A 17,545-nucleotide genomic window follows, 5' to 3' on the forward strand; every position below is an offset into this window, starting at 1 on the left:
AAAGGATGTAGAATATACATTTTATGTTTAAGAAATACATTTTTTAAACAAACCGCTTATTTTAAAATTACTTTTATAACCTTTACATAATTGATTAGGGCAAAAAATGGTCAAGGGCTATAGGAAAGTGGGTAAAACCATTGTTTCCACATTCCCTCCTCTTTCCTTTCTTTTATCTGGGGTGAGATAAAGGGAGAAGCCCCACCCCACCTCCCAAACATCCCAGGGTTCCCAGTGTGGGGCATGCTCTGAGGACACTGCTTAAGTCGTTTTCGTAGTTAAACAGTTCTGAATTGCTGCCGATCTCACCATTCTAAGCACAATGAAATCTCTCCAGAATCCCCTGGCTGAAGTAGTCCATAGATGATACTGGAGATTAAGAACAATGAGCAAGAAGTTGAATTTTAATACTTTAATTTTTGGAGCATGCATTTGGTGTGGCAGTTAAGGTACTGTTTAAAACACTCACATGTCATATGGCGGGGAGTGCTTGATTTGAGTCCTGGCTCTACTTGCAGTCTTTCTTCTTGCTAATTTGCACCCTAGGATGCAATGGTGTTAGCTCAAGTACTTGGGTCCAGAGCCCCTATGTGGGTTACTTACCTTGAGTTCCCCATGTCCTAGGCTTATAAAACACAAATTACCTCACAAGTTATGACTTTTCTTCCTGCCAGGCATACTTTAACCTCAACCAGAAGCCAGACAAATGTTATCCCCAGATGAAAGTTCAGAAAATGGAAGCATTGCTCTAAGGAAGAATGAGAGGTATAAGTTAGTACATTGTTGATCACTGGAGGTTTACAACTCATCTTTGTTGGAGATTATATACATAAGCCCGTGGAGCACTCTGGAAGAGCTCACTCCGTTTGCCGATTTTAATATTTTAGCATGTTTCACAATCTAGAGCATCAAGCCAGTCTATCTAATGTGACGTAGGAAAGCAAATCTGTCTTCTTTGAGTAGATGATTTCTAACAGTTCATAATTCTCTGAGACCAGGAGGTTTTGTTTAGCCCAGAGGAAGGAACCCTGAGCTTGCTTCCACCCCTGGCTCTGGTGAAGAAACAAGGGTAGGTCAGTGGGGATTGTATAGTGTGCACCTTTACACGTTTCAGAAGCAGTGTAAATTTTGGCTTTTTCAAAGGGCACATTTTAACCATTTTATTTTTGATGATGTTTGTATAGCTCATTATTATTTTTATTTTTCAATTTAAGATAAGCCATCACAGTTAAAATCTGAGTTAACTCTTGTTTCTTTTTTTTTCCTGAAAAGCATTCACAGCTTTGATGGAGGGCAAAATCAATAAGCAGCTGAAGAAGGTTCTGAAGAAAATAGTAAAAGAAGCTCATGAGCCTCTGGCTGTAGCTGATGCTAAGCTGGGAGGAGTCATAAAGGTAAAGTCATGGTTTTTTTTCAGGCCTGCTTCTTAGAGCTCTTGTACAACTGACTTGAAAGTTTTGTCTTTGTAATAGGCTGCTTATCATAAACCTTTATCCTTGTTTTTTTCTCCTTTAGGATAGACAATAATTAATTTCTACTAAAATAAGTAGAATGAAGCACATAATTATGCTTATTCATTCTAGAATTAGCATTTTAGAAAGAAAGCAGACCTCTTAAGTATTGTATGAACTAAAACATTCTAATTCCATATCAGTGTAGCATATATACATTATGTACAAGAGTAACAAAGTCTGAGAATGTAATTTAGATATTAGTGCTAGAGTGAATGTGTACATATGTGTTAATCACAGTTACAGAAAGATGTGTTGCTGAATGGTGAGTTTGTTGTATCCACGTTTTTTCTTTGCAGCTTCTCAGTTTTAAAAGTATGCTTGTGATTTGTGTAAGAATTTATGAACTGGGGCCCGGCGCGGTGGCGCAAGTGGTTAAGGTCCTCGCCTTGCACGCCCGGGATCCCATATGGGCGCCGGTTCTAATCCTGGCAGCCCCGCTTCCCTTCCAGCTCCCTGCCTGTGGCCTGGGAAAGCAGTTGAGGACGGCCCAAAGCTTTGGGACCCTGCACCCGTGTGGGAGACCCGGAAGAGGCTCCTGGCTTCGGATCGGCATAGTATCGGCCCGTTGTGCTCACTTGGGGAGTGAATCATCGGACGGAAGATCTTCTTCTCTGTCTCTCCTCTCTGTATATCTGCCTTTCCAATGAAAAAATAATAAAAAAAATTAAAAAAAAATAAAAAAAGAATTTATGAACTGCTAAATATTGTTCTTAAGCATAGTGAAAAGTATAATTTGCATGTTCATTGTATATGTAAAGTGAAATTAAACTATTTAAATCTTAAACACTCTTTAAAGGATTGTGGTAGAGTGGGTTAAACTTGCCTAAAGCAACAGCACTCCATCTGGGCACTTGTTTGCGTCCCATTTGCTCTATTTCCCATCCAGCTCCTTGCTGGTGTTCCTGGGAACGCAACAGAAGATAGATGGCCTGGTGTGTAGGCCTCTGCACCCATCTAGAAAATCCAGATTCTACCTGGCTGGAGACAATCAGCAGATGGGAAATCTCCCTGCCTGCCTCTGCAACTGCGTGTTAAATAATTTCTTAACTTATAAAAGTGATCAATGTGTATACATTACCATGTGTATGATTTTGGAAATAATTAAGGGATGCTGTATTGTAGAGAAGGAGCCTGTTATTTGAATCTTACTCATTTAATAACTGGTTTTTTCCCATTTAGTAATCTTGTAAGTAGTTCTTTGTAAATATTTCCTGTGTGAAGTATTTTTAATTAGGTATTCATTTATTTTCACCTACTGAAAAACTAGAAGAGAGAATGAGCTGCTTTCGAGTCTCCCATGTGAGAGACTTTGGCCATCTTCTGCTTTCTTGGGTGCATTAGCAGGGAACTGGATTGGAAATGGAACAGCTGTGTCTGTAAGGGGTGCTGTGGTTGCAGGTGAAGTTTAACGTGCTATGGCACAACGCTGGTGGGCTTGTTCTTTTATAGCCTAGTTTGTACACTCAAGGTGTCTTCGGGGGAGCTTATATGTGCTCAGGTGTAGCTTGTAGAGACCCATTACATTTAAAATTTTGTCAAACAGATCACGTGTTTAATGCTATTTTAATATCTGGTAATTCCAGCAAATTTTTAAAAATAGAAATGTTTTTGTTCTTGTAGGAAAAGTTGAATCTCAGCTGTATCCACAGCCCTGTTGTTAATGAACTCATGAGAGGAATTCGTTCACAAATGGATGGATTAATCCCTGGGGTAGAACCACGTGAAATGGCAGCTATGTGTCTTGGATTGGCTCACAGGTAAGAATGACTAGATATTACAGGTTTGTTTGTTTGTTTGTTTGTTTAGATTTATTCTATTGGAAAGATAGATATACAGAGAGGAGGAGAGACAGGAAGATCTTTCATCTGATGATTCATTCCCTAAAGGACTGCAACAGCAGGTGCTGTGCCTATCCGAAGCCAGGAGCCAGGAACCTCTTCAGGTCTCCCACACAAGTGCAGGGTCACAAGTCTGGGCCATCCTTGACTGCTTTCCCAGGCCACAAGCCGAGCTGGATGGGAAGTAGAGCTGCCTGGATTAGTAGAACCGGCACCCATATGGGATCCCTGTGAGTTTAAGGCAAGTACTTTAATTGCTAGGCCACCATGACGGGCCTGAAATTAAAGTTTTTTTAATCCAAAAATGTGTTAGGCACTGAACTAAAGATACCTGTAAGTGTTAAATCTGCACCAGCCTTATTAAATAGCTGATGGTCAAGATCTGTGTAGCTAGTGGGGATCCGCACATGGACCTACATTCTGATAAGCTCTGTGTAGAATTCCCAAAACTGTCCCTCCTAAGTTTGAATTTCCCTTGGAACAGGCATTACTACTTTGCTATGAAATGCTCTGTAATGAAAGTGAAGAGCTAAGGGCAGACTGCTTCAAAGCAGTGCAGCCTGGCTCCTGACTGCAGTTTCCTGCCAAGCCTGGGAAGCAGTGGTTAAGGCTTCTAGAACTGGGTTTCTGCCGCTCACGTGGAGGTGTTTGTATAGCTCCCAGCGTTTGCCTGATGGGCCATTATGGGCATTGCAGGAGTAAGCTTGGAAATGACAGCTCTTTCTGTCAGTCTGTTCAGTGAATGAATAAATACTACAGTAAACAAAGCTGTATACCTGTAAATGTAAAGATACACAAACTCATGAAAGGAACTGAAGTTGCTGAGATGCAGAGGTAAGAGCAGAATATACAAAGGTCTGGAGGAACATGGTAGTAGGCATTACAAGTAGGAAAACTGTCAAAATCCAGAGCTGTGATTGATTGGTTCAATCACTGCAGTCATGTTTCCTTCGCAACATTTGATAATGACCCCAAATGGAGGTAGAGTTGATCAGCCAATAACATCTGTGGGGCAAGGTCAATGATATTTGTGAACATGGGCAGCTCCTACAACTATCCCAGAAGTACTCACAATACTGTTTCTGGATGTTAGAGTGTGACAGTTAGGTGACATAAAGCATCAATGTGCAGGAAAAAAAATCATTAGCTAGTATGGCTGTTGCTAAATTAGGTAGTAGTATTAACTTGTTTTTCATTCATACACAAACTAAACGTTGCAGAAATACAGGCTAGTGGCTGGCACCATGGCTCAACAGGCATCATGTGCCAATATCCCATGTGCATAACAGTTCATGTCCTGGCTGCTCCACTTCCCATCCAGCTCCCTACTTACTTCATTGGAAAGCAGTGGAAGATGTTCCAGTTACTTAGGACCCTATACCCTTGTGGGAGAGCTGGAAGAAGCTCCTTATTCCCAATTTTGGCCGTTTGGGGAGTGAACCAGTAGGATGTTTTTTCCCTCTTTTGTCTTTTCTTCTCCCTGTAAATCTTTTTTTTTTTTTTAAGAGTTATTTTTTATTTTTATTGGAAAGGCTGATATACAGAGAGGAGAGACAGAGAGGAAGATCTTCCATCCGATGATTCACTCCCCAAGTGAGCACAACGGGCCGATGCTATGCCGGTCCGAAGCCAGGAGCCTCTTCCAGGTCTCCCACACGGGTGCAGGGTCCCAAAGCTTTGGGCCTCCTCTACTGCTTTCCCAGGCCACAGGCAGGGAGCTGGAAGGGAGGCGGGGCTGTCGGGATAGAACCGGCGCCCATATGGCATCCCGGGTGTGCAAGGCAAGGACCTTAACCACTGCGCCACCGCGCCGGGTCCCCTGTAAATCTTTTGAATAAAAATAAATAAGGGGCCCGGCGCGGTGGCGCAAGTGGTTAAAGGTCCTCGCCTTGCACGCCCGGGATCCCATATGGGCGCCGGTTCTAATCCCGGCAGCCCCGCTTCCCGTCCAGCTCCCTGCCTGTGGCCCGGGAAGGCAGTCGAGGACGGCCCAAGGCTTTGGGAACCTGCACCCGCGTGGGAGACCCGGAAGAGGCTCCTGGCTTCGGATCGGCATAGTATCGGCCCGTTGCGCTCACTTGGGGAGTGAATCATCGGACGGAAGATCTTCCTCTCTGTCTCTCCTCTCTGTATATCCGCCTTTCCAATGAAAAACAATAAAAATAAATCTTTAAAAAAAAATAAATAAGTATTTATTTATTTTTAAAGAAATGATCTAGCAGGATGTATATTTCAGAATTTTGGTAATGTACTTCTTACTTAGTGAATCTTTCTAATTAGAAAACTAACACAATGTAATTTGAAAAGCATCCAGAGACCAGTGTGCTTCATTCTCCCAAATGCTTACCGCAACCTGACTAGACTAGCCTGAGACCAAGAGCCCAAAACTCAATCCATGCCTCCCACTTGGGTGTCAGGAAGACAAATACTCGAGCCATCGCCTGTGGACTGCCAGACTGTAGCAAGTAGCTGTAATAAGTGTCAGAGCTAGCTTAAAAAAAAAAAAGACACTTTTTTATAGATGAATATTTATTATTAAATTGTGAAAGCAAAAGCTCATTCACATTTTTCCACTCAACAATGGGAGACCGAATACAGATTGTATTTGCAAAGATTTTAAGAACACATAGCAAAAAAAAAAAAAAACAAAAAAACGTGATTCTGGTACACAGTGGTACTCTCAAGGAAATTCCATAATAGTTGCTGAAAAATGCAGTTTTTAAAAGGTGTTAATTTGGGGCCCGGTGGCATGGCCTAGCAGTTTAAGTCCTCGCCTTGACGCGCCAGAATCCCATATGGGCGCGGGTTCTGATCCCTGCGGCCCCACTTCCCATCCAGCTCCCTGCTTGTGGCCTGGGAAAGCAGTCAAGGATGGCCCAAAGCTTTGGGACCCTGCACCCGCATGGGAGACCTGGAAGTGGCTCCTGGCTCCTGGCTTCAGATCGGCATAGCATCGGCCATTGCACTCACTTTAGGAGTGAATCATCGGATGGAAGATCTTCCTCTCTGTCTCTCCTCCTCTCTGTATATCTGACTTTCCAATAAATAAATAAACCTTTAAAAAAATGTTTTTTTAGAAGTGTTAATTTAAGTGCTTTTTCTTAATACTGCCTTAATGACTTGCTATTTTCTGTTTACAGCCTGTCTCGGTATAGGTTGAAATTTAGTGCTGATAAAGTGGACACAATGATTGTTCAGGCTATTTGTAAGTATGGTATATGAAAAATCTAATATGCTTATCTTTGTGAAATTATCTTATTATTGAAGCTATCTTTTTTTTTTTAATTGAAACTGTTTAAGATAATGCTAAGAAAGATCAGGGCTGGGTGTGATGGCTCATTGGCTAATCCTCACCTTGAAAGCACTGGGATCCTGTATGAATTCCTGTTAATGTCCCAGCTGCTCCATTTCCCTTCTATCTCCCTTCTTGTAACCTGAAAAAGCAGGAGAGGATGAACCAAGACCTCCTGACTCCTGGGCTTTGGATTAGCCCACTTCTGGCCAATGAAGCCACTGGGGAGTGAACCAGTGAGTGGAAGATCTTTCTACCTCTCCATATATTTGGGTTGTCTTTGCAATAAAAATAAATCTTCAAAAAAATTAGCTAGAATATGAAATGAATGGAAGCAAATTGGAGAAACACTACAGCTACGTAGAGTAAACTAGCCATAATTTGACTAGAGATAATGTGAATCACACTAACATATAGGCCACTTTTTTTCTACAAAAAAAGTATATTGTTATGTATTCACTTTTTGCTGCTTGGCTCTGTAGAGGGTTATTATCCCACCCAGTGATTTTTTAGGAACATTTTTGTCCTTAGTTTCCCAATTGTAAAAGTTGTGTGCTAGCAAATCTCTCCTCTAAATATGTTCCCATAAGAGTGTTTCTTTGAATTTTATTTTTTTAAAAGGCAGAGAGATTGGGAGAGAGATCTTCTGTGTGCTGATTTATCCCTAAATGGACACAATGGGCTATACTGGGCATGCTGAAATCTGGAGCCCAGAACTCATTCTGATTGACATGAACCCAAATACTGAGCCATCCAACTGGATGAGAAGCAAAGGAGCCACAAGGCCCTCCCCTTCTCTCCGGAAGAGCTGAGTCGGGCATTCTGAGTAACTATGCCTGTGTTCATAGCAGTAGCGTTTATAGCAGCCAGGTGATCAGGCAAAACCAAAGACTTGGCTCTGGGATTTCCTCCTTCTATGACCTCAATGCCCGCCTGCCCTGATTTGCCCTATATTGTTACAGTAGTATTGTCACTTAATACCTGTTGTTTTAATCTACAGCGTTGTTGGATGACCTGGATAAAGAACTAAATAACTATATTATGCGATGTAGAGAATGGTATGGCTGGCATTTCCCTGAATTAGGAAAAATTATTTCGGATAATTTGACATACTGCAAGTGTTTACAGAAAGTTGGTGAGTTATTTGTGTATTTTCTTAAGGCACTGAAATGAACTGAATTTGATTGAATCCTAAAAAATGAATTAAAGTAGATTTTTCATGAAATTCCCTGGGTCTTTTACAAGTTCTTTGTGTTTTGGGAGATGTGAGCATTTAATGACTTAGACTTCAGAAACAGTGCTTCTGACTTGGCTTTTGGTAGGTTATGCGACAGAGGTTCACTGATTTGGGAATTTTTGTTGGTCTTGAATGTCAGCTGAGGAGTGTTAGTCACTAAGAGAGGGAGCTGTGGACGTGAGCAAATCCTGAGCATTACCAGCCCCACTTTCAGTCCAAAATTCTCTTTTTCAGTTTTGTTAGTCTTATGCTGTCCTTTCTCAAGTTCTTATTGGGTATTATGTCGTAATTTTTAGTTATTTTTTCCAGTGAAGATGGAAGATTTTTGTCTCTAAAGGAAAGCCTTTACCTAAGTACAATACCAGGGCAAACTTGTTCACTTTTTGTTTTGTTTAGGCATCCTTTTCATTGGCTTATCTCTACTTTTTCTTTTGAATATTGTGGCGGATTTTATATAATTTGTTGAAGAGTGATTCTCCTTCATCCTCTGCAAACACTATAGGCGATAGGAAGAACTATGCTTCTGCTACACTTTCTGAACTGCTCCCAGAAGAAGTTGAAGCTGAAGTGAAAGCAGCTGCAGAAATATCTATGGGCACAGAAGTTTCAGAAGAAGATATTTGCAACATTCTGCATCTTTGCACCCAGGTCAGTTAGCCCTGTAGAAAATCTAGTAGTGATACCAGCTCTGTAATACTAATTTTCTGATGGCAATGATGATTCTCCCACTTGGGTTCACCTGACAATCTAAATATGAGGGTGTTCAGTCACTACCTCATCTGATGCCATCTTAGTTTCAAGGACACAAAGGCAAGGAGAGATAAAGTAACAATTTGTGTAAGCATCAGCTATTAATCAAGAATCCATTGGCATTCAAGGAAATAAGGCTTATTTTTTTGGTATAGCCTGTACTATACACAAAAATCCTAAAAATAATGACTCAGTGTCTAACCTTTGGAGTTTTGAAACATAAGAGCAATATTGAAGAAATTATTGAAGAGTGGAATCAAGAATAAATCTACCCAGTGTTGAGCAGCTGGTCTTTGATAAGTCAGGACTCTCCTAATATTGAAGCTGTGTGAATCTGGTATTTTTTCCCTTATTTGTGACTTCTTTATTCTCTGTACTAGGTGATTGAAATCTCTGAATATAGAACCCAGCTCTATGAATATCTGCAGAATCGCATGATGGCCATTGCACCCAATGTCACAGTCATGGTCGGGGAATTAGTTGGAGCACGGCTTATTGCTCATGCAGGTGACGCTTTTCATGTGATTTATAAATTAAGTGTTTGGGTTTTTCTTATGGCTTTTTATTTTAAATCTTTAGTTATTAACAATAGTTTAGTTGATAAAAATAGGTAAGTTGCATATGGGTGTGGGCTAAGGACCAAGTGTTCAATGATGATATTTGTTTGTTTGCCTGATTTCCTTTTGGATAATGAAGGCATCTTTAGTCACTACCTCTTCTGAGACACTTACGGTCCATCGTTAGAAGCTTGTTACAGTTAATTGGAATAGATTCAATGTATAGTTAAATTTTCTGATTCTGATGAAGGTATTACAATGCATTCATCTGGGTATTTAAGACTAGTGTGGCTTTATTAACTGTATTATTTTATAAAATTTTCAGTTAGCTGTCCTGGGTTGTAGGTCTAGAATAGTCTAGGATTCCTGTACTAGCATAGTGTATTGCATGAAGTTGCCACCTGTGTTGCCATCGTCCCATGTGGGTGTTGACTCCTGTCTTGGTTGCTCTGCTTCCATTGAGCTCCCTGCTATTTGCCTGGGAAAGCAGCAAAAGACCACCCAAGTATTTGGACCCATGTCATCCATGTGGGAGAACTGGAAGAAGCTCCTGGCTTCAGCCTGGCACGCAGCTTTGGCTGTTTTAGCCATTTGGGGAGTGTACCAGCAAATAGAAGATCTTTTTCTCTTCTGCCGTTCACATAGCTAAAATGAATCTTAAAATTTCATCTGGTATTAATTACACTGTCTTTTCTACATCTCAGGTGCAGCAAATCTTGTAGCACTATCAAATACACAGATTGACAGAAGTCTGAGTTTGTTGCACTTAATAACACATCAGTAGGGTTTGAGTCCATAGCATTGATGGTGCATGTTTTCTGACAGAGAATGTTCTGTGTAACAACCCAAACAAGCAGTCTCTTGCTGATTAGTATGCTGATAGGTGCAGCTCTTCATAATTTGTATCTGAAACAATTGGAAGTTTGGATACTTAATTAGGTTCTACTGAAGTATCCTTAAAAATCTGATTATTTGTATTTATACTTTTTTTGTATCTATGGCAATTAAATATTTTAAGTCCCAAATCTTAGTAAGTGCTTGGATTTTTTTTTTACGTGTGTGTGTGTGTGTGTGTGTGTGTTTCTGTGCTCATGGAATGTTGAAATGTAAATGCCATCCTTTGGGCAAATCACATCATCACACGGATATTAAGCTTTGGCTTGTATTAATGAAGGAATAACAAATGAAACAAGGATTATCTGGGACTTCTGTACTACAGAATTCTGAATTGTAGGTAATATTTACTTATATGGCAGCTGTAAAAATGATACTGAAACATGGCCTGAGGCTTACCCATGGAGCTTTGAAATGTTTGCAAATGTGTTTTTTCTACCTGCTTCCTTCTTTTGGTAGGTTCTCTTTTGAATTTGGCTAAGCATGCAGCTTCTACAGTTCAGATTCTTGGAGCAGAAAAGGCACTCTTCCGGGCCCTCAAATCTCGACGGGACACCCCAAAGTATGGTCTCATTTACCATGCTTCACTTGTGGGCCAGACAAGTCCTAAACACAAAGGGAAGGTGAGATGCAGATTTATTTGGAAAGGCATGAACGTTAGAGGGAACTGGATCAGAAGTGAATATCAGGCCTGGCACAATAACCTAGTGGCTAAATCCTCACCTTGCAACCGCCAGGATCCCATATGGACACTGGTTCTTGTCTCAGCGGCTCCACTTCCCTGATTTTAACCTGAAAAAATAGTCGAGGATGGCCCCAAGGCCTTAGGATCCTGTACCTGTGTGGAAGACCCAGAGAGGGCTCCTGGTTCCTGGCTCCTGGCTCCTGGCTCCTGGCTCCTGGCTCCTGGCTCCTGGCTCCTGGCTCCTGGCTCTGGCTTTGGATCAGCTCAGCTCTGGCCATTGCAGCTCCTTGGGGAGTGACCCAGTGGACAGATGCCTCTGTCTCTTTCTCTCTGTGACTTCCCCATAAAAATAAATCGTAACAAGTGGAACAGTCAGGACGTGAACTTGGCACGCATGTGGAATGCTGGCATTACGGACAGAAGCCTAGTTTGCTGTGGTGCTGGCCCCGTTTTTCCTGTTCTTCACTGTGTAACATTATTTTTGTGTACTGTCAAAAGAAATTGTTGTAGGTCCTGTTAAAACTAATTTAGGATCCCTGCTGTGACATACCAGTAGTATTCACTGTGGCAAGTTCTAACTGCATTCATGAGTGAAACAATCTGACATTCACTCACTGAATCCTTTTTATTTTTCACTTAAATATTAATTTCAAATATTTCTTTGAAAGAGTCAGAGGAGTGATAGAGGAGATGAAGAGGTCTCCCATCAACAGATTAGCTTCCCAGTGTAGGTTCAATGGCCAGAAGTGGACAGGTCCAAAGCTAGGAGCTTGTGTCGGCCTCCCACATGAGTGCAGTCGCCTACGAACCTGGGTTGTCTTCCATTGCTTTCCCAGTCTGGGAGCTGGATGGAAAATGGAGTATCCAAGACCCCAGGCAGTGGCTTTTCCCATTAAGTCTTAGCACTAGCCCACGTTGAATCCTTTGATAAATCTTTATGTACAATGAATAATTCAACAGAATTTTCTAAAATAAAAGTTCTGTAAAAAAATGTTTATTATTTATCTGGCAATGTGGCTCAGTGGGCTAAGCCACTGATTACCATGAACAGGATATCATATCAGATTACCTGTTCTAGTTTGGTTGCTCTGTTTAGAGAAATCAATGGATGGTTCTAAGTAATTGGGCTCCTGCCACTCACTTGGGAGATATCTGCATATGTGTGTCTTTCTTTTCAATAAAGTTGATGAAAAAGAATTTTCTTCAAAAGGTCCATAAAAATTTTTAAGACTTTGCGAGAGGATAGATTTGCTTTAGAATAACTCTAGGATGTATTACTAGTGTCATTGAATAGAAACTAATGGAAGGCACTGGAATATTATGAGCTGCTTTCACATATGAGCTATTGTAAGTTCTTTCTTATTCACTGAACCATTGAGAGTGAAAAGTAACTGTTTAGCCATTACTTGCAACCTGAAAGTCAAATGGTAGGTGACCTGAATTGTGCAACTCATAGAAATCCTGGGAAAAGTGATGATTTTCTGCTCCCCCCCCCCGATGTAAATTATTTCTCATCACTTTTGAATATTCTTTGATTTCTTCAAACTTTGTGTTTCCTATCAGATTTCCCGAATGCTGGCAGCCAAAACTGTTTTGGCTATTCGTTATGATGCTTTTGGTGAGGACTCCAGTTCTGCGATGGGAGTTGAGAATAGAGCCAAATTAGAGGCCAGGTTGAGGACCTTGGAAGATAGAGGGGTAAGACCCATATCCTGCCCATTGCGAATGTTACCTGTCGAAAGTTAGGGGATTGGTGGTAGTTTAACTTCCTTCATCTGCTAAAAAGTAATGTATGATCATGCACTGTAGTATGCTCAGTAAAATTTTGTGTGCCTGTTCAATTTCTCTTATCAAGAATTCATGTATTATTAAACAGTGCTCATATCATCAAGATATGGCATCAGAGGAACAAGAATTGTTACTTCTTGCTGGCCCACTGATTTACTACACAATGTATTATAAAACGATTATGGCTTAGAATTTTATTGGTATTTTCCCGCTCTCTTTTTAGATAAGAAAAATAAGTGGAACAGGGAAGGCATTAGCAAAAGCAGAAAAATATGAACACAAAAGGTGAGTAAATTTAGGGAAGGCTGAATTAATAGTTTCTATGTGAAATTTTAGTTTTTAATCTTCTCTAAATTATCAAATGAAATATTTACAAGCTTTGAGGAGTATGCATTTCTAGAGTGGCTGAATTGAACTGTGTATTGTCATTTTATATGTCCTAATTTTTTTTCCCTTACCATGTAATTTTCCATACACATTTTGAGTTTTAAATTGCACACACATACTAGTTTGAAGAAATTGTTGGTAAATATCTTTCTTTAAAAAATTTTTTTTATTTGGAAATTGGGGAGGGAGAGGGAGAAAAAGAATTTTCCCTCTTCTGGTTTCCTCCCAAATGGCTCTAACTGTCTAGGTCAGGCCTAAGCTCCTGAACCATTTTCCTCCAGCTTTCCTGGTGCCAGGACCTGGATCAGAAGTGGAGCATCTGTCATTCATACTGGCACTCTGATAAAGGATGCTGGTGTTTGCTACTCCATGATACACCTCCCAGAAGTGAATATTTTTCTTTTCATGTTCCCCCTACAGCATGAAGTTTGTTCAGTTAATCTACAGTGAAATCCTTTTTTTAAAAAAAGACTTAAAAGACTGAAGACAAATGTAAAAATGTCTCACAAGTATGAAGTAGTTAGATGTGTCTATCAAATTAACAGAAGGTTTATGGGTAAAGGGTTCTGGTTATTAGTTGGAAGCATTGTTCAGTATTGGTGAAATTGTGATTAGTGTGGTAAAGCTCAATTTGTCCGTTTTATTTAAATGTGTTTTTGTGGATGGTAAAATACGTATCGCCAAGAAATGCTTTCGTATGTTCTGCAAAATTAATGTAACTGTTACATGGGCATCAGCATTTTCTTTGTATCTGTTTTTCCCTTCCAGGTTTGCTATAACCACCCTATATTGTTAAGGTCTCTAATTCACAGTCAACATTGGAAAACTGTGAATCTTTGTTTTAAAAATCATTAATGCTTTTAACCCCTAAAATTATATAATTCATCTACTGGCACACATATGAAAATAAAATGATCTGCAGCACTTCCCTTCCCCCCAAATTTTATTTGAAAGGCAGAGAAAGATCTCTTGTCTTCTTTCTCATTCCTTCTCCAAATGACTGCAACAGCCAGAACTGTGCCAGGTAAAAGCCTGGAACTCAGTTGAAGTATCCAATGTGGATGGTAGGGACCTGTGTAGATGCACCATCCATTGCCTGCTGCTTTCCCATTGCAACTTTAGCATGATGCTGGTTCAGAAACAGTGTGGCAGGGACTCTGGTGTGGGACACGGGCATCCCAAGTGGCAACATAACCATGGTGCCATTTGCTAAGCTACCTATGTTGTTTTAGTTTCCTGTGCCATTATGCTTGTCACTGTTAGTACTTCAAAGGACTAATTTTGAAAATCAGTTTGCATTTTCGACACTGAATATTTCAATATTTTCATTCTGCTACATTAGAACTGAAGGAAATACTGGGTTTTAGGGAAAAGATATCCATGCCTATTAGGATCTTGTGAAAAGGGCTGAATGTATTAAACTGACTTAAATTTTTGTTATGTTCTTTCATTTCATTACCTAATGTTTTTAAAAGTTGTATTGATTTAGTTTCCTTTGGGTTAGTCAGTTATTAAGAGGTTTCTCCATTCATTTTCCCTATTTGCTGATTGTCTTCCTGTACAATAGTAACTACATTGATTACTAAATCAAAATTCACTTAGCTCACCACTTCTTGAAAGTGATTGACCTACTTGAAAAATATCAATGCTTTTATCTTTTGGAAACTATTAGTCTTCATAAACTACCCCAAAGCTACTAAAATGAAACAGCATTGTGTGCTTATGTAAGTATTATCTACTGACATTTTCATTACATCTCTTGAGAATTTTTTCAGTTGCAGGTGTTTGTAGAGATTCTCTAAAGCTCTTTGACTCTTTCAGTGAAGTGAAGACTTACGATCCTTCTGGTGACTCCACACTTCCAACCTGCTCTAAAAAACGCAAAATAGAACAAGTGGATGACGAGGGTGAAGTTACTGAAAAGAAAGCGAAAAAGGCCAAGATTAAAATTAAAGGTGAGTTTGAATGTTTTGGTGTCTCTTGAATTACATACTTGTAACCACTCTGATCTCTTAAAGAATTACAGATTTTGTAAGCCTTAAAGAAATAGTTGTTTTGCTTGGCTGGGAAGTGTTAGGATATTACTAAGCATATCCGACTTCAGAAAGAATCTGACAAATATTCTTGAACATGTGGCTTTGGGTATTAATACTAAGTGTACCAAAACTCAGTTTTTACTGTAAAGGTTATAATATTGGGAATGAAAGTAGGAACAATAAGCATGTCCTTACAAAATGCTTGCTGGCAACTTGATAATTTACTCAATGTGACTTAAGAATATAATAATTTTCTTTATTGTTTCTCTTATGAACTAAAGAGTGGCATACTCAGTAGCCTGGCTTGTTAATGATAGTGGAAAGGTGCCCACCAATGAGGGAGGGGCTCTGTTGAAATTAGGGTACACTTGTGTTTTTAGCATATTCACATTACTCTAGCAGGAGTAGCACATTAAAGCAACGAGTGAGTGATTAACTTGGTTTCTAAGTAACTTATTGGTCAAAAGTGGTCATTTTACTTCTGTACTTCTACTTCTACTGAAAGCAATCAGATCCCTAAATTCTTTAGTGACATTTGAAACACCAACTTCCAGATTGATGTCAATTCTATATGCAATGGGCTTTTCAAAGTTAACATGCCTATGTGCTTGTCATTCCTAATCTGTCATTCCAAAATTTTCCCTGTCTCAGAAATAGCAGCTCCAGACGTTCTTGAATTTATTTCTTGCTCATTTTACCCTAGTCATACTGGTCTTGCTGGTCAAGCCTTAAATTTGCCTACCGCCTCAACAGACTCCCAGAAATTGGGATTCTACTGTTTATTCTCTACCTGAAGAATAAGTGCATATTTCAATTAATGTCCTCACTTTGCTTGAGTGCCCATATGTACTGCTGTTCCCCAACTGTTCCCTTTCCAGCTTTATTTTTATCCTTAGCATTGTTACTTACCATCATTGAATAGGCCTCTAAAATCAATACAGTTTGTAAAGGGAGTAACAGCTTATTGTAACAGACGTATTGTAGTTGACGATAGAAAGTAGAGGGATTATGGCAGTCCTCAAAAGACTTTTCCAGCTATAAAATGAACATAATCCATTGGATAGTTGACCAGATTAGCAGAAAAAGATTTAGGGTTTGGGGAGTGATGTATGATGTTGATTGATTGTTACGTTTTTACACTGACCCTGTTCAGTTGAAGAAGAGGAAGAAGATAAAGTGGAAGAGGTAGAAGAGGAAACTCCTGTGAAGAAGAAGAAGAAAAAGGATAAAAAGAAACACATTAAGGAAGAGCCGCTCTCTGAGGAAGAGCCGTGTACCAGCACAGCAATTCCAGTATGTACTCACGGGTGGGGGCAGGTTCTACTACCACCCCTTTCTTTTTCTTAAGATCATTTTTATTTGAAAGGTAGATTTTTACAGAGGGAGATACTTTCCATCCAATGGGTCACTCCGCACATGGTCACAAAAGCCAAAGCCTGGAGCCCCTTCTGGATCTCCCACACAGGTGCAGGGAGCTAGATGGGAAGCATAGCAGTCAGAACACGAACTGGCACCCAAATGGGATACAGTGTCACAAGTGGACGCTTAGTTGGCTGCACTGTTATACTGGCCCTGGACTCTCCTTATTTTAATCTTTTCCTCTCAGGAATCAATAGGCATTTAATATTTTTATGATTTCATTACAATAATTGGTTTTGAGAGAGGTAAAGAATATGTCTATATTTCAAGATTGCCCCAGTTTGTTTTCAAGAGAATAAGTTTTGTACTTTATAAGAAAAAAAGTTAATACTCGGCTATCCGCTTGCAGCTTTTTCAGAATATTTTTGTTGTTTGCTTTCAGAGCCCAGAGAAAAAGAAGAAAAAGAAAAAAAAGAAAGATGATGACCAATAGATGGAAACTGTCATTCTCTCACCTGGATACATCACGCTTCCATTAGGAATGTGCCAGAGATGCCATCTGCTATGTTGGGGAGGTTGAGTAAAACAAAGCAAATCATTCATCTATAGCTTTTTAACCCAATCTGTGTCTTGTCATGCATTTGTTAAACTTATTATATTATTTCCTAGAGTCTTTGGTAAACAAATAAAAATATTTTCTTTGTATTTTGAAGCATTTCTGTGATCTCTTTCCATGTTGGATCGAGAGTCTTTGGACTTACTTGGCACCTCGTGATTGCATTGAACATTGTAGAAAAATTGAACATTCAGAATTATTGGGAGTTAGATTGAAAGTTGAACTTTCAGAACTTGGACCAATTTCAAAATCTCACTGCTGAGTTTCTCTTACCTTCTCTCAGTATTTTTCCCTCTTATCTTTCTGCCTTTGTACTTAAAAATAAAGATTTGTTTCTTGTTCAAATTTTGGAGTTAGGTGAGCAGAACTTTTTGCTATTTTCACAACACAAGAAAATGTGCTTATCAGTTTGTAATTTAAAAGGTGCAGCTAGATAATTCTTGATTCTATATGTGATTTAATTTTTAAAGTAGCCTTAAAATGCTGTGCAAAATTATCTTGAGCAATAGGTAATAAAGGGAAACAAGATGAAACAAAACACAGTATCAGTGAAATTAGGTGTAAACCAGACTTAGAGTATCAGAGATAATTT

General features: G+C 39.6%; 1 protein-coding gene and 2 non-coding genes across 5 annotated transcripts in view; all 3 read left to right on the forward strand.

Annotated features, from left to right (window-relative positions):
- Nucleotides 1-17,298, forward strand: part of NOP58 (NOP58 ribonucleoprotein) — a 30,833-nt gene extending 13,535 nt beyond the window's left edge. For 2 of the 3 annotated variants that reach the window (XM_040984451.1, XM_040984453.1), the window contains 12 exons: nt 1,273-1,394; nt 3,135-3,271; nt 6,493-6,557; nt 7,645-7,779; nt 8,384-8,529; nt 9,012-9,138; nt 10,542-10,705; nt 12,331-12,465; nt 12,779-12,840; nt 14,764-14,897; nt 16,132-16,271; nt 16,780-17,298. In XM_040984451.1, coding sequence (XP_040840385.1) covers nt 1,273-1,394; nt 3,135-3,271; nt 6,493-6,557; nt 7,645-7,779; nt 8,384-8,529; nt 9,012-9,138; nt 10,542-10,705; nt 12,331-12,465; nt 12,779-12,840; nt 14,764-14,897; nt 16,132-16,271; nt 16,780-16,830 — 1,418 coding nt within the window. In that variant the 3' untranslated portion in view covers nt 16,831-17,298. Of the gene's footprint in view, nt 1-1,272; nt 1,395-3,134; nt 3,272-6,492; nt 6,558-7,644; nt 7,780-8,383; nt 8,530-9,011; nt 9,139-10,541; nt 10,706-12,330; nt 12,466-12,778; nt 12,841-14,763; nt 14,916-16,131; nt 16,272-16,779 lie in introns of all 3 variants that reach the window. The other variant, XM_040984452.1, reaches the window with a different exon arrangement.
- Nucleotides 8,587-8,672, forward strand: LOC121159462. Its single transcript, XR_005884378.1, has one exon. It is a non-coding gene; the product is annotated as a small nucleolar RNA SNORD11B (small nucleolar RNA).
- LOC121159461 lies at nt 9,275-9,358 on the forward strand. The gene has a single exon (XR_005884377.1). It is a non-coding gene; the product is annotated as a small nucleolar RNA SNORD11 (small nucleolar RNA).
- Nucleotides 17,299-17,545: the final 247 nt, after the last annotated feature.

The sequence above is a fragment of the Ochotona curzoniae genome, unplaced genomic scaffold (assembly GCF_017591425.1).
Source record: "Ochotona curzoniae isolate NIBS_2020 unplaced genomic scaffold, NIBS_Ocur_1.0 contig_4148, whole genome shotgun sequence".
Taxonomy (NCBI): Eukaryota; Metazoa; Chordata; class Mammalia; order Lagomorpha; family Ochotonidae; genus Ochotona; species Ochotona curzoniae.